We start from the raw sequence: 21,128 nt of genomic DNA, 5'->3' as shown, positions 1-21,128 counted from the left end.
TGTATAGAAAGTTTCTAGCCAAGACTCAGCACATTTAATCTGGTGTTGTCTCACTACTCCGTACTTGAGTTATGCATTGGCGTGCCTGTGATCCAAAAGGGGAATCCCCAGATGTCGGGTCCGAATGTCTTCGCTTAGAACTGACTAGTGGAATAAATCCTTGTCGACTGACGTTTTACAGGGCGGACCCCTATGGTTAAGTCTCTGCTGTCTCTGCTCTGGTAGAGGTCGGCTTCGCTTTTCAACTCGCAGCATCCGCCCGAAACTGGCGCTATTTCGGTTTCATTATGCCACTTCGACCTACAGCGATATCTGACGGATCTGGCCGGCTAGTCAAGCAAGACTGAAGGAATAATATGGCTTATACGGAATACCAAGCACAGTGTATGGGAGGATGAAGGCAGATAGGCGGCCAAAGGATTCCAACGAAGATCATTGACTATCTCGGAGATCAAAAAGGCTGAAAAAACAGTCGACCTATTTTACAAACCAGACCAAATCCTTCGACTAATCACCATTCAGTATAGCGCCAACCTGATTTTCGACCACTGTGGCCGCCATAACCTCTCGCATGCCCTCGTCGCAAAACTCATGCTGGTCTCGGAAGTACAACCCACTGTCGGAAATCTCCACTGCAATCCCGTACAGCTCCGCCAGAGGCAGGTGTCTACCGGGTGTATCCGTCAACCCCTGACCGGCAGGATCACCGCCATCCACAAGGTGGAGCACAACCCGGGCGACTGTATCCACTTCGATGAACCGACCTGGCGGAAAGCTGTCCCAACCGTTTGAGTCGACCAGGTTAGTGCGCACAATCCCTGGACAGATAGCGTTGACGCGAATGCCGGCAGCGCGGAAGTGTTGCGAGATTGATCGCATGAATCCCACAACGCCAACTAGGGAAGTAGATGTTAGTGTTGGTCGGTAAAGCACAGGGTGCAGTAGTGCCAATTTTTTCAAGTCGATATGCGAACTGCAACCATAGTGGATAGATCATATCGGTATTACATATACGAGGGACAATAGTACGTGGCGTGCAGCGAGAATGCTGTCTAACATAAAACCGGAATGAACTCACATTTGGCCGCTGAGTACAACGGCGAATAGAAGGACGGGTACAACCCACCACAGCTGGCGGTCATCACCAAGCTAGAGCCTTGCCCCTTATGAGACGAGTGTCGGAAATAATGCTGGGCCAAGTACGTTGTGAAAACCACACCCTTTAGATCGACGTCGATTGCAGGTAGGTCTGGCTCTGGTGGTGGGCACACATCCTTGCCGGTCCCTGTCTCGGGCGTGGAGTAGAAGTTGGTGCGCTCGATGACTCCTGCATTTGCGAACACAAAATCCAGCTTGTTATGCTGCTGGAACGTGCTTTGGAATGCGGCTGCAAGATCGCTGTATTTGGTCACATCGGCACGGTGAAATGTCGTCCGGGGTAGATCTTGAGCTGTCCGGGCTCCGTGCTCTTCGTTGATGTCAAAGATGTGGATTTCCCAATTGGTTCGTGCGGATAGAGCTTTGGCTACCGCAAGGCCCATTCCACTGGCTGTGACGAGTGACTGTTAGTCATTTGTAGGTAGTTCATGGGAGGACAATCACACCTCCTCCTGTGATAATAGCGACATTAGCCATGTTCCCGATATTTTGATACTGCCTGGGATGATCTCGCATAAGCGAAGCTGTCCACACCGAATAAGACGATTCTTTATATCATGGAATCCTCAGCTGGCTATGTAAGTCGCACCTTGTCCAACGCACCGATGACTCCGCACGGGGATGTGATCATCGCAGTCCTTTTTGCTGGTCCCCACAGCCACTCCTTTCTGACCTGATACATACTCCATACGGATCACAATATACCCAGCTAATATCAAATGGGGTGACTCCACACGTTGGGAAATGATTTGGCCCCTGAAACACCCAGGTTTAACCATTCTCGATGAAGTAACAATCGTCTCCCCACTGCTCCACTACTGAGTCTCTTCAGCTGGGGCATTTTTGACAGCCGATGTACGGAGTACTCCGTGCTTTGTACCACACACTATGGACATTCTCACTCAGGATGTGCATTATTGAATGCTTGACTGGTCTTGATAGCCTCGGAAGATGCAAGAGTGTCGATCCAGAGCGAGAATAACTGTGCACAATCCTGCAAATGCACAATTTAATTCGAGAAATGAATGCTCCACGCAAGCCATTGCCGTTGGTATCCACATATCGAGTTTTTTTTTTCAAGGCAACTAGCCCTGTCTCGAGGACGTTGCCACTCATCCTAAGAATCCTGCCCCGGTCGTGACCCTGCAGCAAAAGGGGGCCATATGTAGTCTAGACAGGGGTGCTACCATCCCAAGAGAAATCTACATCCCTGCATTAATACCCTGTCAGATAATTTTCGGGAATATAACCCGCTGTTCTGTGCCACAATTCATGGAGATTATCTGTGCTGAGTGGTTTTCGCCTAGTCATCGATCTTAACTGTGTACGGAGTACCGTTAACGAGCGTCACAAGCAACTAGGGACTTTGGAAAAAACGCCAATCAGCCCATCGATAGTATCTCGTTCTCGTTACCGGTTTCTCGGGCCTAATGGATTGGAGAGCTTAGACACTTCTGGCCAGAAATACCAGCGGAAACACTGGTGTGATATCAAAGTACGTTGTAGATTTGAAGCGAATTTACAAAGTAGTGTCGCTTCAAGTTGCAGGATACTGAAGATGATAGATCCAGCTTAATGGCACGTTTGTGTCTGATCCCTTCGTACTAATATCAGAATATCGAGCATCCTTTGTTCAAAATACGCCTTGAGTCCCACTTTCAAGGCCGGATCCTCCTTTTTTTTTTGACAAGAACACATTGCTATTGTTCTCCTTATTCATAATGGCGGCCGATGCCTTGACTGTTGAGACGTTCACTGAATATGGAATTGGAATGGCCTTCCTGACAGTCCGACTATTTGCTCGATTGCGTATGGGAGGCCTTCGCGGGCTTCAATTAGATGATGCATTTGCTGTTGCTAGCATGGTATGTGCGATTGAATTAGTATTTACTTGGATTCTGACAATGTTGCGACAGGTATTTTGGACTATGCAGACCGTGATCATTCATTTGCTGCGTAGGTGTTCACGAGAATCCTCTCTTGCCAATCTTCTAACATTAGACAGAGGTGTTCGGTAATAATATTGGATTGAATGCGCAAACAGCCGCACTTGTCCCAGACAGCAAGATACCCGACATGATCCTCGGATCCAAGCTGGCCTTCATGAACTGGATTTGGTATATCTCCTATATCTGGTGTCTCAAGGGCGTTCTTATTTGTCTTTATTGGAAACTCACGTATGTCTATACGCCACTTATCGCCCAACCCATCTAACACCCCACAGGCAAGGAACCTGGCACCGTCACATCGTAACGGCGGCAGCGGCATTCTGTGTGTTGACCTGGGTCGCCTGCTTATTGACACACATCTGCCTCTGCACTCCAGTAGAGCGAAACTGGCAGATCAATCCATACCCAGGAGGTAAGACTCGTCAGTCATACCCAGTTGGCAGCAACTCACTAACCCACCTAGACAACTGCACTCTTCGCGGACCTTTATACATTGTGATTGCCGTGTTAAATGTCCTGTAAGTGATTTGCCGGCAAATCCAATTCCAAGACCCTATTCCTAACCACCGGGAGCAGAACCGACGCTTGTGTAATCCTGATCCCAATCCCCATTCTTGCCAAACTCCAAGTCCCCATTCAGCGCAAGATCATCTTAGTTGGGATGTTCTCCTCGGGCATCTTCATTATGATCTGCACAATCCTGCGCGCCCACTACTCGCTCTCATCAATAACGAACCTCGGCACAGCGCTGGGCTGGGCCGATCGCGAATGCTTCGTCGCCGCCATCGTCGTCTCGCTACCGGGCATCAAACCGCTCTTCCGCAACACACGCTGGCTGGGATCGACAAACCGCAAGAACTCCAAAAACCCTTACTATAACAGTGATGCATACAATGACTTTGGATCGAACAATGGAAAGACGAAGACTTTTGTTTCGTCCCGGTCTCGAAAGACCGATGGGTTTGAGCTGGATAGTGTGCTTCACACAAGGAAGGCGAGTCAAATCTCCGAGGCGGGGAGCGAGGAGTATATTCTTGAGGGAGATCAGAGTGTGACGGCGGCTGGACAGCGGGATCCTATGGCTATTCGGGTCACTACTGAGTATACACTTCAGAGCGAGCAGGGGAAGCCGGATCAGCCGAGAGCTTTAGGAGTGTAGAATCGTTGTACATGATGTTCAATCAGTCAATCGTATACAAAAAGAGCCAATTTCAGTTTACCTTTTCTTCAAGAACCTGGTAATCAAGAGCTTCGCTGGAAGAGAAAGACATAGACAAAGTATAATCTGTGTTGGATAGTAAAGGGAACAGATGGAAGTACCCGCCATTATAATCCAAACTCGAGCACTTACGCAGACATCTGGTAAAGACACCTCGGGGACAAATCAGAATTGCAGAGAGCTGCAGCCTTACAGGACATCAATGGCCAAGAGCAAGAATGGGCATTGAGGTTGGTCTTTCCCAATGAGCTGCACGTGTTCTGCTTCCAAATATCTGCCTGTCCCCGTTGAGGAAGGAACCCCCTTCCTATTCGGGAAGGCACTCGTCACCCACCCTGGGCACTTAAGTCCCTCCTCCCAGGGTATAAATACCTGCCCAACCCCCCAACTTCTCCTTCTTCTTCTTTCTCCCCACAACTCCCCAGGTGAAGGTTGGCTGAGCTACTCGTTGGTCTGTCGTCCCGCTTGATCCCCACCACACTCCCTCAAGGACATTTGTCCTACAGCAGGCACCTCCAGTGATCTTAGCGGATAGCGATGGGTTGACTTGTATCATGGCTAGCTGGATCCACTGGTCTTGGGGAACCCATAAAAAGGATCTCATTGAGTCAATTCTTTGGAACCCACATTCTGTCAGAGATAGCCCTCTGACACCTGAACAAGACTTGCACCTTTACGCGGTGTTCGGGATAAGTAACCTTGACGGTGAAACCAAGCAAGTCTGTACACTCTATAGTAACATTAGAATACGTGAAGCTTTTGTCTGTGTGAAGTCTTAACCTTTACTCTGTATTCATGTGTAGATATACAGGGCGTGCGGTGATTCCCTTAGTAGACAAACTCTCGACGTGCAACTGATCTGTCTGCTCACCGTGGAATACTTCTGCTGCTTAGAGAATGTTACCATCCTCTTTGTTGTCCCATTTCTGAGTCTTAGTGAGGTTGAACAAAAAGCTTGATATCAGTAAAATGGGCTTAGCCCAAGAATTGCATCGGAATCAGCACTCAGCGACCTGTCACTAAAGTGCTAGGCGTGAACCCATATCTGAAGATGAACTACTGCATGTGGGGGGGGACAAAACCGACGAAGAGCTAACGTAAGATCCTACATTTTGCAAACAATTATACAGTAAAGTAGGAATAGATATTGGTTAAATATGATGAAGGATAACACAAACAAAACGCCGGAGCTTGATCAATGCGACAAAGAGGCCCGATATGTATCCCTGATCATATCAGCAAGCCAGATAACGTCCTTTTTATACCATGGCATAGCATGATGATAATCCATATCCCATTGAATAGAAGAATTCTCTGCGAACCAAGTGGCCAGCTGCTTCTGTCCAGCTGCGAGATGTCTGTCCTTCAACCCATGAACATGTATTGTCGGAGATGATATCCGCTCATCAGGTCTATAGGAAGTGTCCAAGCGAGATACTAAACAGAAGCTTGGTTAGAATAATAATCACGGCCAGGCAAGGTATAAGGAAAAAAAAGGACCAACCCGAGGCTGCCTCCGGCTGCATGGGGGCACCACTGCCCATACAGAGAACCCCAAACTTCAGGCTACCCATACCAGAGGCTTCTTCCGACATAAATGACTGGCCCAGCAGATCATAATGAGATTTACGCCGTTGCTGATCGAGCAGCAAGCCGCCGACGACCCTGGTACCCTGGCTGAACCCTAACGCACCGACCCAATTCCACTCTTCGCCGCTCTTCTCTGTCTCAGTAATCATCATGTTCCATACTCTTTCAATTCCGTCCTCGCCAGTCGAATCGTCGAATCCACTGGTGTCGTTGACGCTGGTAAACCATGTCTTGTAAGGTCCGTAATCTTTGAATGCGGGGAGGACGTCCGGCCCAGGGCCGCGAGCAAATGGTGCTTCAAAGTAGACAAACTCGAATTCGTGCTGTAGCTCGCGTTGTAGACGTCGGCATTGCACCATGTGAATACGAGCATTAGATCCGCCGCCATGGAAACATGCTATGCGAGGGAGAGACATGGAGTCAAAGATTGTGGCTACACACTCTAACAGGTATGGAGGGATGTTGCAGTATTTCGAATTGTGAATGAAGGTTGTATGTGTATGTATATATAGGAGTTATATCGGCATGACTGTACAAACCTGTTTCGGAATCCGAGCCGGGAATGTGCCCGAATGTCGGGGCTGTCCGGGATTATTATTTACTTGATCATATTTATTAGAACCGTGCTCTGGTGGGAAACACCGAGGTCTTAGCTGTCCACAGTTTATCCCGATTGGTCACGCCAGGAGGTAGCGGTAGAACAGATATATGATTGGTTTGATATGAGGTAAATACGAGATCGGACTACGTAGTTTATTCACTTCGTCGTCCATTGGCTAGATGATTTTCCAAATATGCTATTGTAAGAGCAGACGGTGGGCAAATTGGAAGAGAAGCTACTAAAATAGAGGAGACCAATCACATTTGGGGCTACAGCTACCATACACTGCATTGAGGGATAGATATAGAGGAGATTGTTGCTATTCAAATTAAGAAGTCCTTTCTATCAAGGCCGCAAAACAAACAAGCGCTCAGTATGCCATCGGAAGTAGACACCCGCAAAGGATGGGATCGTTCCAACAACATAACATAGAAACATTGAATACGAATTATACAAAATGAAAGCGGCGACATGCAAGCATTCCAGAAATTTCCAATCTATCCCATAAGAGCATGCTTCATGATCTCACTCAAGTTTCTTGCCAACTCTCCCTGCATCATGGAGAAGTGATTGGCACGACTAACCCGTGCAAAGCGCATGTTTGTCCTGGGTAACAAAGTCTCCCATCCACAGGGTCCGTAGTCCTGTCGAGCCACTGTCAAAAATTTGAGTCCTTCTGGATCATCGTCACGATGTTCGAACTTGGTGTCCAAGTGAGCATCAATTGAATCACAAGCCCAAATGATATGTGTGGTGGGTGCTGAATGCTCTGGCTCGAACGGAGAAGCGTGGTAATCGTGGAGACTGTTGATACAGGCCTCAAAGTGTGGGATCAACCACGGAGGCGGAGCTTTGCGCTCACCGGTCTTGGAATGGACGACTCCGAGAAGACCGATTTTGTCGCAATACTCGAAGTATCTCTTCGGGAGATGATCCAAGCCACGCGGAACTGGACAGTCGAGTAAGACGAGATCGGAGACAACCTCACCCTCCGCAGCTAGCAGCTGGGCGCAGTGATAAGCAAAAATACCCCCGACTGACCAGCCACCAAGGGCATAGGGACCGCATGGTTGACGACGCTGGATCTCCTTGATGTAGAGGCTAGCGACGTGGTCGATGCCGACTGGATACGATGATGGCCCCTTCATGTATGGGCAGTTGAGAGCAACAACTGCAAGTGATGGATCAATAATCGGGAGAGATGCATATGACGAAGCTGATCCGGAGCCATCAGGGAGAAGGAAAAGCGTTTTGCTGGTGTTAGACGAAGCAGGGTTCCCTTGCAACAAGAGAGAGCTGGCTTTGGCCTTTGGATTGCCGGGGCACACCGACAGTTCACTTGAAGTTGACGGAGTGGGAATGTTTCCCTCGTCGGTTGAAGAGCCTGATTCGGATGGCGTACTAGGTGAAGATGAGCTTTCCTGGACATTGTCGTGGTGGAACATGGAGTCTAGAATGGCATCTTTGCCCGTCACAGCGGACGAATCCCCTGTGGATGTTGCACCCTGTTCCCAGAACTGGCGAAGCTCCATGACTGTGGAGTATTCCTCGAAGATAGTAGATTCGTGAGCGAGGCCCAGCTCCTCTCTGAATCGACTGGCGCACAGGAGAGAAAGAAGCGAGTCCACCCCCAGATCAGCAAAGGCCTTGTCGTCTGTCAAGTCATCCACTGGGACGCCGCTCTCCTCAGATACAATCTTGAGGGCAGCAGGCCAAGATGAAAGGCTGGTGGTATCTTCGACGAGGAAATCCTGGGACTCGACTGCGGTTTCAGCGGCCCTGGTTTCGGCGGTGCCATTAGCAGGTCGCAGAGTGTTGGTAGCCCCGGGCAAGCCGACTTGCGTATCGTCTCTCATGCGAACAATGTAATCCATTAGTCTGCGTGGGACACCCTGTGCCTTGATACCGCGGAAGCAGGCAACTACTTCATCACCTTCGAACACAGTCATGTCACCACTGTACATTCCGTCCTCCTTAGGACCAGTCATCTTGACGTAAGAGTGGTAAACCTTCTCGACCGACACCTCTTTGTAGAAGTGAAGCGAGGTCCATCCGTGATTGACAAACACCTCTTTCTCAAGGTCTGCTCCGTCATTGGCATTCATGATGAAGAGTGCGGGCTGTCCAAAATTGTCAATCAGATAAGGATTAACCTTATATATACCAGCGGCCTTCGTGTCAGTGACACTGGTGTTGCTGCACTTGACTTTGGCGACAGCTTCGAGGTTCTCGCTATCCATTACTACCTCGGTGACTCCCTTGTAGTCAGGATCATAGGATGCCAAGGAGGAAACGAGTTGGTAGCCAGTACTACCAGCCATCTTTTGCACTCGGTCATTGTCCTCGATGCTGCGGCGAAGTGCAATCATATGCTTCAGTATTTCCCCAGCAGCGGCCTGAGTTTCAGCTTCGGCCTCGGCAGCAGAAGGGAATGTGATTGAACATTCCGCATGTTTAACCAGAGTTTTGCCCTCGGGAGTGACACTGTAAAACTGCACCGCTGCCTTCTCGGTCGCGACATCGAGAGTAACCCTACAGCGGAGAAGCTGAGGGCCTTTTCCTTTACTCTTGACTGCGAGTGGCCTTTGCACGTCCATGTGTTGAACATCAACCAAGCATTCAGCCCATTTGGGGGTTGAGATCCGAATGTAGTCACCAAGAACCAATGCCATTTCAGCATAGACCGAGGGCGTACACAGTGCTACACCATTGACACGATGTCCGCGCACAAAGGGGTCAAGATCATCTCGCAGGAGATCTGATTCACCAACGACCGTGATCTCAGCACTGTCATGCTTCTCCTCAACCAGGCGATGCACACATGTCGTAGACAATGGAGGTGCTCTGGCTCCTGACAAGAAAGCAGCATCGCCCTTGTACAGCGACCAGTCGTTGACATACTGCATCCAGTAATTTTGGAGATCCCAATTGTAGTTCGGTAGACGAAGCACTTCCAAGAACTTGGTGAAGTCTCGATGATACTCACCCCATTGAATGGCGTAACCGGATTCGTAGAGCGCAGTGGTTGTGTTAGTCAGGACCTTCCATGCATCTCTCTTGCGTTGAAGAGTAGGTAGGACGACAACAGGACCCAGGTTGGCCTTGACCAAACCGACGACTACAGGATGGGGGCCAATCTCGATCCAAACTGATTTCTCAGTGATTAGTTTGTTTAGCTTGGCATCTTGAAGAGCCCCCGAAAAGTCAACGGCATCACGAGCGTGACGCGCAAGGTAGCGCGGATTGATGATGCCTTCTGTCTTGATAGCGTGACTAAGCAAGGGGCTCACCAGAGGAATCTGGGGCTTGTGGAATTGCACACCAGCGGCCACTGTTTCAAATTCATCCAAAATTGCGTCGACCTGTGTCGAATGGAACGCATAAGGAACGCGAAGGCGGGTCATCTTCTTGATCCCCGCATCGTTGAGTACTTTCTCAGCTTGATCTATTGCGACGCTCGTCCCGCTCAGAACTGTCTCAGTTGGAGCATTTTTGCAGGCAATCTCGACCTCTAGACCTGCCAGTAGAGTATTGGCATCTTCCACAGAAATGCTAACTGCAAGCATGCTATGTGTATCACGGGTGCATTTTTCCTGAAGAAGTTGTGCCCGCTTGCCGGTCAAAAATATGGTGTCCACATCCGACAAAACACCGGCGACGTTCAAGGCTGCATACTCGCCTAGGCTGTGGCCAACAACTGCAGCTGGCGCAATTCCCCAGGAGCGCCAGAGCCTAGCCATTGCCATCTGGGAACAGGTAGTTGCCAGTTGCACGACTAGGGGCTCGTAGTCGGTTATCTCTCCGGTGGTGGCGGTGATGAGAGGCATGATCGGTGGGAAGCCTTGCTTCTGTACGATGCGATCGAACTGTTCCATATCGCTGCGGAAAGGTCGAATGGCAAGTAGTTCTCGAGCCATGCCTGGGTACTGCGCCCCTTGCCCTGTGAAGGCAAAGACTACCGACGAGGCAACCTTTGGTCTCAGCCGGTCTTCAGGTGCAACGAGGCATTTCTGAAGCTGAGCAGAAATCTCCTCCAGGCTGTTACCGCTAACCATCACCCGATAGCGATGGTGTGTTCTTCTAGCGGTCGTGGTGTAGCTCAAGCTTGGGAGAGAGGGGCTCTCGCGATCGATGTAGGAGATGAGATCCCGAATGCCAGCAAGAAGAGCTTTCTGAGTCTTTGCCGACACAGCAACAGGATGGAATGATCGGGGATCATCCTCAGCACGTTTTGACTTGGTCCGCGTAGGTCCATCTTCCACCAAGATGGAGCTATTCCCTCCTGCAGCCGAGAAATTATTCACCATGGCGCGTCGAGGCTGATCATCGCTGCGTACCCAGGGAGTGAGCTTATCGGCAATGAAGACATTCCGCTTCTCCAAATCGGTAGGGAACTTGTGGTTGATCTTAGTCTTGATGCCACTGTGTGGCGGGATCACATTTTTTTCCATCATCATCAAGACCTTTGTCAAGGCAATGACGCCAGAGACTGACTCGCCATGACCGACATTGGCCTTCACCGATCCGAGATGTATCGGATTCTCGCGAGGCTGGTTAGCAAATGTGGAAAGCACGGAGTCCATTTCACGGGCGTCGCCAGCCTGGGTGCCAGTGCCGTGCATCTCGATGTAGCTGATCGTCGCTGGATCAACTGAAGCTGTGGTCAATACGCGCTCAAAAATGGCTTTCTGGGCCCCCACATGTGGCCGTGTGATGCTCTCGGCCTCGGCTGAGTGGTTGGTATATGCACCCAGTATGACGGCACGGATGGGATCATTGTCGGCGATTGCATCTTCCAGACGCTTGATAACCATACTAACGACGCCTTCGCCCCGGCAATATCCATCGGCATCATCGTCAAAGGTCTTGCAGTTCCCAGTTCGCGAAAGGAAATACCCGCGATCGAGACCAGCCGTGATATCTGAATTTCGTGTAAAGAACCATTAGTAAACAGTAATAAAAGCCAGAAGTTGATGTAGCTCCTTTCAAGCTTCGAGGGAGTTTGAGGGTAAGGCTTGTACTCACCAGGGTTGGTCATGACATTTGTCCCGCCGCTAATAGCAGTATCAATATCCCCACGCCACAGCGCATTGCACGCGAGATGCATGGCTGCCAAACTAGACGAACACGCCGTGTCGACACTATAGCTGGGACCGCTGAACTTGTAGAAGTAGTTTTGTCGACCTGGAATGAAAGCACGGCATGATCCTGGGATGTAGTAGGTATCGACATCTTGGGAACTGTTGGTCTCACCCCAGTCGTTACTGGTGGTCCCGACAAACACACCAACCCGGTCACGCTGGGTTGAAGGCGTTGCATCAGGTACCATACCTGCGTTTTCCATCGCCTCATACGCAGTCATCAGACTTAAACGCTGGGCGGGATCAACCTGAGGTGCTTCGCGGGGGCTCATCCCAAAGAACTTGGCGTCGAATAGGCCGGGGTCAGTCAACCAACATCCATAGGGCGTGCCGCTGGTATTTTTCTTCTTGAGCGTGGGATCAACGTGCGTATTGACGTCCCATCGCTGCTTGGGTGTGATGCTGGCCACGTCGCGCGCTTCCTCGAGGAGCTGCCAGAAGGCTTCGTTGTTGTTGGCATCGGGGTATCGACCCGAGTAGCCCACAATGGCGAGTTTAGAGTTCCCCATATGCCCACTTTCGGACACCATGGAGATCTCTGGAATATTTAGCCCATTCATGAGGCCATCGATTGTAGCATCCTCGATGCCGGCCATTTTCATGACGTTCAAAAAGGTCTGGGCGGTTGGAGTGGCAACAGGCACAATTGTGCATGTTCCCGTTCCTCTGTTGACCATCTCCTCTGCCACACCTTCCGAGATAGTGTCAAGACGAAGGGGCTGTAGGAGAATCTCTTCTAGAGCAACTCGCAGCAAAGAGGCCAATGTTACTGGACTATCAGAGCCAGGAGATGTCTGACCTCGGCTAGTCTGAACAGCAATTCGGCAAAACTGGGACTCGGTGCGGTCCGAGGAGATAGTTTGTAAGATTTCCTCGACATTGGACTCATCATAGAGATGCGGGGCATGAAAGGGGGTGTATATTTGCGTCTTGAGCCCAGACGAACGCGTCAAATATCCTGACGAGAGAATATCATCCAGCACAGAAGATGGTCCAGAGAGAGTCACTCCACTGCGAGCGTACGCACTCACATACGGGCTGGACGCCACCGGTATACCCTGGAATTCAATTTTGTCAGCCGATTTCAGATCTCCTTTGCTCTGGCTAGGCATATTATCGGATAGTACCTTATCTAGGATATACTTCTCCAACGCCTCAAGGGCGACATCTTCTTTCAATCCAGGAATGACCACAGACCAACTACCTGCTTTGCTGACCGATGGTTCGATCCTCACGCGGACTTCCTCAACAAGTAGACCAGCTCGGAAAGCTAGCACCACTGAATCAACTGCCGAAGGGATCAAATCTGACAGGGATGAGCAGCAACTGATTGTAACCGCTGTCAGAAGACCAGTGCATAGCCCAGTCAAGCGGGTGTCAGCATTGGTAGGGTATACCCGTCCTGGTTGGGTGAAACGCCTGGGAAAATATACATTTAGCGTGGGAACAAGAAGGAAAAGGGGAAAGATCTAAATGGATTGTGTACCTTATAAAGGAGCCAAACTGCACCACCAAAATGAGGGCCTTCTGGAGAGCCGGATGGACAACATTGGTAGTTCGTACCTTGGCGAGGAGCTCACGCAGAGTAGTGAATTTAGGGAATGCAGCCCGTTTTGCTAAAGGGAGACTGCTAATCTGAGCACGCAATGCAAATGCAGTCCTCTCAATGAACGAAGTGAGTAGTGCATTATCGTCTAATCCACAGAGGACTCCTAAGCCGGGTACGAAGTCGTAGTTAAGGTCCCCGAACACGAGGAGTTGGCAAGGAGATGCCATGATGAAATCAGCTTATACGAGTAGATTTCCAGCGGATTCTTCAGGATTGCAAGATGTTTTTCAAACTTTATATATGTTCTATACATCGATATGTAGAATCCGTGAGATGTTTGAGAAATACAGCTGTAAAGCGTGATATCCAATCCACGCCGGCTCACAGCTCGGATCCCGAAGACGACCCAGAAACACAGCCATAGAGTAAGCATCCTCGGATCTCTAAGTCTTATTTACTTGCTGACTGTGTAGAATTATTCCTTTATTCTTCGGTCCACGGGCCTACGGGGGCTTATCTAGTCTACCTAGGCGTTGTACTATTTCCGGCATTACCCCCAAAGATCCCATTTCTTACCCGACGAGCATTGTCGGGCCTTTGACACCGCCCGGGCTTGTGATCCGATTGATTGAGGCTGTGTCTACAAATAAAACTAAATCGGGTTCCGAACAAATGTTATGGCATGCATTAGGGCCCGGGGAGAACATGCGGTTAAACGCCCTGCAGGAAGATAAAATACACAAGTGTCGCCTTGTAACAGGGGTGTAAGAGTTGCCTACCTTGGTATCTTCATGATCTCGCTTTCCGACTGTAATAAGACACATTTCCGGCCCGGTCTTGTGGACTTTGCTAGGTTATACCCGCTGAGCCTCATTGGCAGGCACCAATGTGGCTTCTGAGGTTGATGTAATAATCCATTGGCAAGATGTTAATGCTCTGATTATACCAAAAGACAGTAGACATCAAGGGGCTGATTATGGTAGCCAACAATGCGGGGTGACGTGTATCTATGACTTCCTCCCGAGGTCTGGTAGCATAGTTGATGCAGCTGCTTCTACGGAGCATTGCCAAGAGGCCTCATTTGAGACACAGGAACTTACATTTGGGATCAGGCTTCTTCGTCGTCGTCTTCTTCGTCGTCGTCTTCTTCTTCGTCGTCTTCTTCTTCGTCGTCTTCTTCTTCGTCGTCTTCTTCTTCTTCGTCTTATTCTTCACATTTTCCAGCTCATAAATCGCTTACATTTTGTCAAGGATAGTGAAATGCTGGATGGAGCATTAAAATTACATCTACTATCGGAAGAATATTCAATACATGGTCCAGTAGTACGTGAAGGATTCAAAAACATTGTTGTCAAACTCCTTGGTATCTATTTATGATATAGTCCCTCGAATATCCCAATTTTTGTCATGAAAATTATTCTCCTTTCTTCTATATCCCCGCCCCATCCACTCTCAAATCGACACACAGTCTATGCAGCAGCACCGGGCTGCAAAAATAGACGTTCACGCTTCATAGCCAAACCAAGCAGTAGAGTGAGTGCACCAGCAACAATAACAAGTATGTATGTCTCGCCCATAGCGTCCACAATAGCCGACTGAACCTTGGCTTTCTCAGTAGCAGGCAAGGATGAGACGAGGGGCGATGTACCCGAAATCACGGCCTCAACTTCCTGAAGCGATATATTGGGCAGAAGGTGAATGATGCTCTGTTGCGACTCGTTCAAGAACACGCTGTTGGCGATGGCCAAAGCGATGGTAGTACCAACAACCTGGGCACAGGTGATGAATCCCGAGGCACTAGCCACCATATCAAGGGCGACAGAAGCTTGCGCAACCGAGAACGAGGCTTGAAGATACATTCCAGTGCCAAGGCCGGTAAGGATACTGTATCCGTAGATATGCGCAGCACTTGTGTCAGCACCGACAGTGTAGAAAAGGGCGCCACCGGCGAGCACGAGAGCGCCTCCGAAGGTGTACCACGGCATGTATAGACCATATGCAGACATTACGCCACCATTGACACAGATCATGACAATGCAAGGAATGATAAAAGGCAGGAGCCGAACACCGGCGTCAAGCGGACCATCGCCTCGGGTGAACTGGAAGAAGAGTGGAACGAAGTAGACGGGGACGAAACAGGCCGTACCGGCTGCCGCCGTGCTGGCGAAGAGAATGAGCATCGTCCGTGACTTGAAGAATTCCAGTGGCAAAATCCGCTGGGTAACGGTGGTACAGATAGTGTAGGCCTGTTGCAAGCCAAGCAAAGTGAACAGGACGCCAGAGCAGACGAACAAGCCGATGATATTCCCGCTTCCCCAGGCCCAGGTCAAGCCACCGAAGGAGATAGCCATAACACCGGATAGGAAAGCACCAAGGTTGAGAATACTTCCCAGCCAATCGATCTCACGGACTCGGGCACTGAGAGAGGCTCCCTTGCGGGGGTCGATGTTCGGGATGAGAAAGAGGTAGACCGGTGCACAGGCCGCTCCAACCAACAAATTGATGTAGAAAGCCCAACGCCAGCCGACAGAGCTCTGGCTGAAGCCTCCTCCCACAATTGGGCCGAGGACCATGCCGAGACCCCAAGTCATACCGGTGCTGGCTACATACATTGGCCGCTCTTGCAGTGTGGTGGTGGCAGCTAAAAGTGTGATCACACCGATGTATAGCCCAGATCCACCGATGCCACAGAGCACTCGGCCCACGATGAGGGCATCCATATTAGGTGCTGATCCGCAAACCGCAGATCCGATCTCGAAGACTGCGACGCTGATGATGTAGGTCCATTTCGTGTTGAAATGAAAAAAGATCTTTCCCCAAAGAAGCACAGTGGCGGAAGCACTCATGACCAACCCAACACTAATCCATGATAATTTATTGACGGCCTCAAAGTCTCGAACGATTTCGGCTTGGATATTGGCGGTGATGGTGTTGTCGAGTGCAAAAAGGAACGACGAACTCAAGATTGACAGCACGACAACAATCCACTTCCATCCTTTGAGGTCGCGCGGAGGAGCCTCGGATTCATTGGGCGGGGTGCTGGTGGCCGTGACGTCGGCGCTGTGATGGGTTTTCTCGACGTCGCTCCAGGAGGTGTCGCTGTGGTTCGCCATGGTAATTGCGACTGAAGTCAAAGCCCGATTGAAAGAGGAATGTTGCGGATGAAGGCTTCAGGACTTTCCCAAGTGAGAATTTAAAACAGGAATGAAAAATGCTTAGAAAGGATTTGTCTTTTTTTTTTCTTTGTCCTGCAGAGAATACGACCGTCGGCGTAATGCGTTGATAGGACCGAGTCGAAACGGTGTTTCAACCATCCGAGTCAGCGCTTGCCGAGTCTCATCTCTTTTCCAATACCCACGGTGCATGATATACGAGTTCAGCCGATTATGGAAACCGATGAAGGCCCGATGATGGCCCGATGATGTAGATTTCTAAGTGTCTTACTCCGTGGGTAGGAGATAGGGGAGGCGATCAATGCGGGGAGATATTTGAGCCGCCTTCGGAACCCGAAGCCATGCAGGGACCCGTCTCTTAATGCCCGAGTCGGGACAACCTAGTACATCCCCGTAATCCATAGTTATTTAACAACCGTGAAAGTTGATTTGTTCATTGCAATTACTCTCTCTATATTGATCAATTTTCTTATCAAAGATGGCGCGCAGACCTGCTCGATGCTACCGGTATTGCAAAAACAAGGTTAGTGCTCTGACGCCTCCAATGAAGAATCGCATCTAAGATAGCCCATCAGCCGTACCCCAAGTCACGCTTTAACCGAGGTGTTCCTGATCCTAAGATCCGTATCTTTGATCTGGGGCGGAAGAAGGCTTCTGTGGATGACTTCCCATGCGCGGTCCACTTGGTGTCCAATGAATACGAACAGCTGAGCTCCGAAGCTTTAGAAGCTGCACGTATCTGTGCCAACAAGTTAGTCAAGTGAATTTCACGATTGCTGTGATTAAACTAACCTCCTACTCAAAAGATACCTCGTCAAAGTTGCGGGCAAAGAGGCATTCCACATGCGAGTCCGAGTTCACCCTTACCATGTAATCCGAATCAACAAGATGCTGAGTGTCGCTGGTGCGGATCGCTTACAAACCGGCATGCGAGGCGCATTCGGCAAGCCAGCTGGCAAGGTGGCTCGAGTAAACGTGGGCCAGATTCTGCTCTCCGTACGAACTGTGGATCGTCACCGTGCCACTGCAGTGGAAGCGCTACGTCGGTCGATGTACAAGTTCCCCGGTCGGCAAAAGGTGATTGTTAGCAAAATGTGGGGATTTACTCATTTACCACGAGCTGAGTATTTGCGCTTGAAGGAAGAAGGTCTGGTACGGAACGATGGTGCATATGTCCAGTTCTGTCGACGGAAGGGAGAGTTGACAGAGAACATGAAGATGTTCCCACAGGCATATAGTGCCGTGGAGGCGAGCGTATGAGGTTTTATTTCATTTACCATGCATCAATATAGCCTTTTTAGATGATTTAATGCATAAAATCCAATGGCAGCCGCTATGCCCTTCCAACGTTGTCCGCTACGCTCCAGAGAACCGCTTCAGTTCAAAGCCATTGAGATTGGGTAGGATGCTTCATGAGTCAAAAGTACACATACCAAGTAAATACAAGTAACCTTGATATTGCCATCTTCATCTGCCTATCTGTCAACGAATTATAGATCGATATTACTCGAATTGACTTTTTGCATGCATGTCAGGGCAAGTCGGCATTCAATGAAAGCCGAAATGCGACTTTGCAAGGTAAATATATCATTTGTCACTTTCCATAGAGGTATCATCATTGCTGTAAATTCCCTAATTTAGAAAAAAGGGGGAAAAGAACTCTTTATATAAGTATACGGAGTACCTGGTCCTATAATTGACATACTTTGGGCAACGCTCATAAATTTGGGTACTCTTCGTAGATATACACCAACCATCCTATTTGACTAGCACAATCAACTGCTAGATCCATATTCGAACTGTAATGATCTGAGTCCGAAGGTCTACTCGTCAACGACTACAGTGACTTCATCAGCCAACTCAGCCTCAATAAGACTTTCAGTACCAATCTCGAACTTCCAGATCTTCACCAGTTTCAACCCAGCCAAGGGAAGCAAGTACCGCCATTTGTGCTCAGTGCGCTCTTCAGCGGCCACTACTGTCATCATGAGCAAATCCATCGATGTCCCCAGACGATGGGCCTTTTCATCCGGAATCACAATTTCATTGATGAGCACTTTGCTGTACCCACGCTTCATTGAGGCCGCAACTGCTTTGAGAATGTTGACACATGCCGCGTCCGGCCAGCCGTGGAGGACGGAATGGAAGTAGTATGCGCGTGCGCCTGGAGTTCATTTTAGCATTCCTTCTACCTCTCACAGCGCCGTGATTGTTGTATATGATCATACCTTTAATCGGGTTCTCCTTGAAGAAATCATGAGCCGTTGCCTCCAGCCCCTCAGAAAGCTGACCAGCCTGCTCGATCACAGAAGGCATATCCTGCAGAATCATTCGCCCGGGCAGGTCACCGTACCGCTTCTGGAATAGGACCAAGTCGTGACCCTTGCCACCGCCAACGTCAACCAGCAAAACGGCGTCTTCATCAGTGCTGGCTCCCTTGCCAAGAATCTCACGGACGGGGAAATGGCCCTCATCCAGCCAGCGAGGCCGATCCGTCGCATATAGACCCATGAAGTTGTTAAACTGCTGAGCCTGCTCGGGATGCTTGGCGAGGTATTCGAAGAAAGTCAATTTGGTGTGATGACCAAGCTGGAAGGGGGTGCTGGTGATGTTGGAGGGGTTGGTGTACTTGGTCTCAGCCAGGAACTGGGGAGTCGCTGTGAAGGACGGGAGCATGATATCGTGGCTGTCCGTTTGATTAGCATCGGTGGGGGTTTCTGAGGAAGGATGGAAACCAGTCTCACCAGAAGAAGAAGCCATCGCGATGGCTGAGGTTCAACAACGAAGTCGACAATGATGTATGCTCATAAGTGCCTGGCGTGGTTTCATGGATCAAGTCACTAGCTGCCATATTCTTAAGAATACGACCTAGAAGAGTCTCATCCGCTCCAACTGCTGCAGCGAGCTGCTTCACCGTTTTAGGTGTGCTGCCATCTTGTGCCAATACGTCGAAAAGGTTTAGATTGACGGCAATCCGCACTGACATGTAGAGAATCGGCTTGGATTGCAACTTAGCGCAAGAATTGCAAGTCTAGGGGTCCAACAACTTACTTGGATGACAATAAGACGGTAGATTGATTCCATAGGGGTCTCCAGCTCCGAGCACAAGCTCTGGGCAAGGTCGAACAACTGGCGTCGCTCATCGGCCACCTTCACGTCCAGAACCTGGCTTTTGCTCACGAGCTCCTGGAGCCGAGACTCGACTCGCGACGAAAAATCACTGATGGATCCCATTTTATTCGATGTTTGTATGTATACAAGTAGGTATCTGAATTAGACAGGTTGATATTCTCAGAACAGATCATCCTTGGTTTGCGGGATACTTGTCAATATTTATCCTTCCTCGGTTTCTTGCCCTGAACTAGCCTTTTGGCGCCCATCAACATCATTTGATGATAGGTGTGCTTAGAAGTTGGCATTTCACCGAGATCGATATGACTCGCGCTCGCTTGCAGTGCTTGTAGATGCCGGAAAAGACGCTCAATCTCATTTCCCGGACGAATACCGAAGGTCTATGGCCCCGAGCACCCATACTGCCGAGCCATATCCATGTGTCGGCAATACCATCGGGGAACGAGATTATGGGACCAACTCCGCCACAACCCCCGTTTCTGACATGCAGCTCGAACACGAGGGCTCGGACTCCGACATGAGGGATCCATTCTTCTCGCCTTCAATGAGGTTAGAATACCCCACCGGGCCATCTTTAGTGCAAAAATACGGAGTTCAGAGTGGCGGCCCGAGCCATGTAGATCCTCGGCATCTATAGTCTTTGGAGGATGGACCATAAATGGAATCTTACCCATAGACACGAAGATGGGGTATAGGAGAATCCAAATCAGCATTGTCTTACCGGTGTAGTCCCGTGCGTTGGTCGACCAGTGTCTCTACGGAGTACATGTCACCCTTGTTGCCGGCTTATCCCGAAGCTGCAGGAAACCGGGAAACTAAGAAGAGGCTGAAAAGCAGGCTCCGATCGGAAAGTATGCTTTTAGATCCCCGGATTTGCGGGCACGGAGATTTTCTGGTCGAGTAGGAGCCTCGGTAACGGTTTGAGGGCGGGATGGTGGATGCAGATGGTGGCAGGGGCCTTGGCTCGTTTCGCTTTAAGAACATCTCATTCTCAACGAGGTATATGCAGGGTCGCCTATACCATGCGCCACCTAGGTATGATTGGAAGTCCGTTAAGGTAAACGGTATCCCGCTCTTCCACGCACCAATCTCGGTGCAGTTGGCCACACATGTAGTGTTTCTCACATGTGTCTTTTAGATATAGGGGTGCCACATGGGAACGGAGATCTACAGTCCTACATTCCGATATTGAATGGTATATCTCAGTCGCGCTAGGTGATAGTCCAGAGTCCATCACGACTTATGATAATGGAACAATAGAAGCACTTCACTTTGTACGGACAAGTAGGTAGATGCTTTTGCCACTTGAACCGGAGACAAGGAATAGCTTGGAAACTAGCAAGGTAAAGCAGGCCAACCCTCTAAGACGGAAGAGTGTCAATTGAGACACCAGGGGGCCAAAAAAACCGCATTGACTCTTCGGGGGCGAAATGTATGTTTCACCGGGGTTCTCACTTGTGAATCTTTGAAATCATAGGTATAGATATTATAAATTTAATCAAAATATAAAAATAAGAGTCATGCAATTGCAAAAGTTTCATCTTATTCTCCCAGCCCATCATCACATCAGCGACAGGAATGTAACCTTGGAGCAGTGCAGCTAGAATAAGCACTAA

General features: G+C 49.6%; 7 protein-coding genes across 7 annotated transcripts; 2 read left to right on the top strand and 5 right to left on the bottom strand.

The window, feature by feature from the left end:
• Nucleotides 1-507: 507 nt before the first annotated feature.
• On the bottom strand, nt 508-1,635 carry N7457_001165 (uncharacterized protein; the record flags this gene model as incomplete). The annotated part of the gene is made up of 3 exons (XM_057172211.1): nt 508-896; nt 1,079-1,549; nt 1,605-1,635. 3 exons carry the CDS (start codon nt 1,633-1,635, stop codon nt 508-510), a joined length of 891 nt encoding a protein of 296 aa, XP_057036114.1.
• Nucleotides 1,636-2,879: 1,244 nt separating this feature from the next.
• N7457_001164 (uncharacterized protein) lies at nt 2,880-4,266 on the top strand (the record flags this gene model as incomplete). The annotated part of the gene is made up of 6 exons (XM_057172210.1): nt 2,880-3,023; nt 3,075-3,114; nt 3,164-3,335; nt 3,383-3,519; nt 3,571-3,625; nt 3,684-4,266. The coding sequence occupies 6 exons, from the start codon at nt 2,880-2,882 to the stop codon at nt 4,264-4,266; spliced, it is 1,131 nt and encodes a 376-aa protein (XP_057036113.1).
• A 1,425-nt stretch (nt 4,267-5,691) lies between these two features.
• On the bottom strand, nt 5,692-6,332 carry N7457_001163 (uncharacterized protein; the record flags this gene model as incomplete). Its single annotated transcript, XM_057172209.1, has 2 exons — nt 5,692-5,738; nt 5,831-6,332. 2 exons carry the CDS (start codon nt 6,330-6,332, stop codon nt 5,692-5,694), a joined length of 549 nt encoding a protein of 182 aa, XP_057036112.1.
• Nucleotides 6,333-7,014: 682 nt separating this feature from the next.
• Nucleotides 7,015-13,434, bottom strand: N7457_001162 (type I polyketide synthase; the record flags this gene model as incomplete). The annotated part of the gene is made up of 3 exons (XM_057172208.1): nt 7,015-11,438; nt 11,543-13,077; nt 13,145-13,434. 3 exons carry the CDS (start codon nt 13,432-13,434, stop codon nt 7,015-7,017), a joined length of 6,249 nt encoding a protein of 2,082 aa, XP_057036111.1.
• Nucleotides 13,435-14,676: 1,242 nt separating this feature from the next.
• N7457_001161 (putative MFS drug efflux transporter) lies at nt 14,677-16,320 on the bottom strand (the record flags this gene model as incomplete). The annotated part of the gene is made up of 1 exon (XM_057172207.1): nt 14,677-16,320. The coding sequence occupies one exon, from the start codon at nt 16,318-16,320 to the stop codon at nt 14,677-14,679; it is 1,644 nt and encodes a 547-aa protein (XP_057036110.1).
• Nucleotides 16,321-16,858: 538 nt separating this feature from the next.
• On the top strand, nt 16,859-17,640 carry N7457_001160 (60S ribosomal protein uL16; the record flags this gene model as incomplete). Its single annotated transcript, XM_057172206.1, has 3 exons — nt 16,859-16,903; nt 16,956-17,131; nt 17,187-17,640. 3 exons carry the CDS (start codon nt 16,859-16,861, stop codon nt 17,638-17,640), a joined length of 675 nt encoding a protein of 224 aa, XP_057036109.1.
• Nucleotides 17,641-18,203: 563 nt separating this feature from the next.
• On the bottom strand, nt 18,204-19,614 carry N7457_001159 (O-methyltransferase; the record flags this gene model as incomplete). Its single annotated transcript, XM_057172205.1, has 4 exons — nt 18,204-18,544; nt 18,609-19,066; nt 19,125-19,314; nt 19,365-19,614. The coding sequence occupies 4 exons, from the start codon at nt 19,612-19,614 to the stop codon at nt 18,204-18,206; spliced, it is 1,239 nt and encodes a 412-aa protein (XP_057036108.1).
• Between the last annotated feature and the right edge of the window lie 1,514 nt (nt 19,615-21,128).

Source organism: Penicillium paradoxum, assembly GCF_028828445.1.
Source record: "Penicillium paradoxum strain IBT 22861 chromosome Unknown utg000002l_segment0_segment0, whole genome shotgun sequence".
Lineage (NCBI taxonomy): Eukaryota > Fungi > Ascomycota > Eurotiomycetes > Eurotiales > Aspergillaceae > Penicillium > Penicillium paradoxum.
The sequence above is the reverse complement of the archived record's forward strand: the minus strand, read 5'-3'. Positions and strand labels throughout refer to the sequence as shown.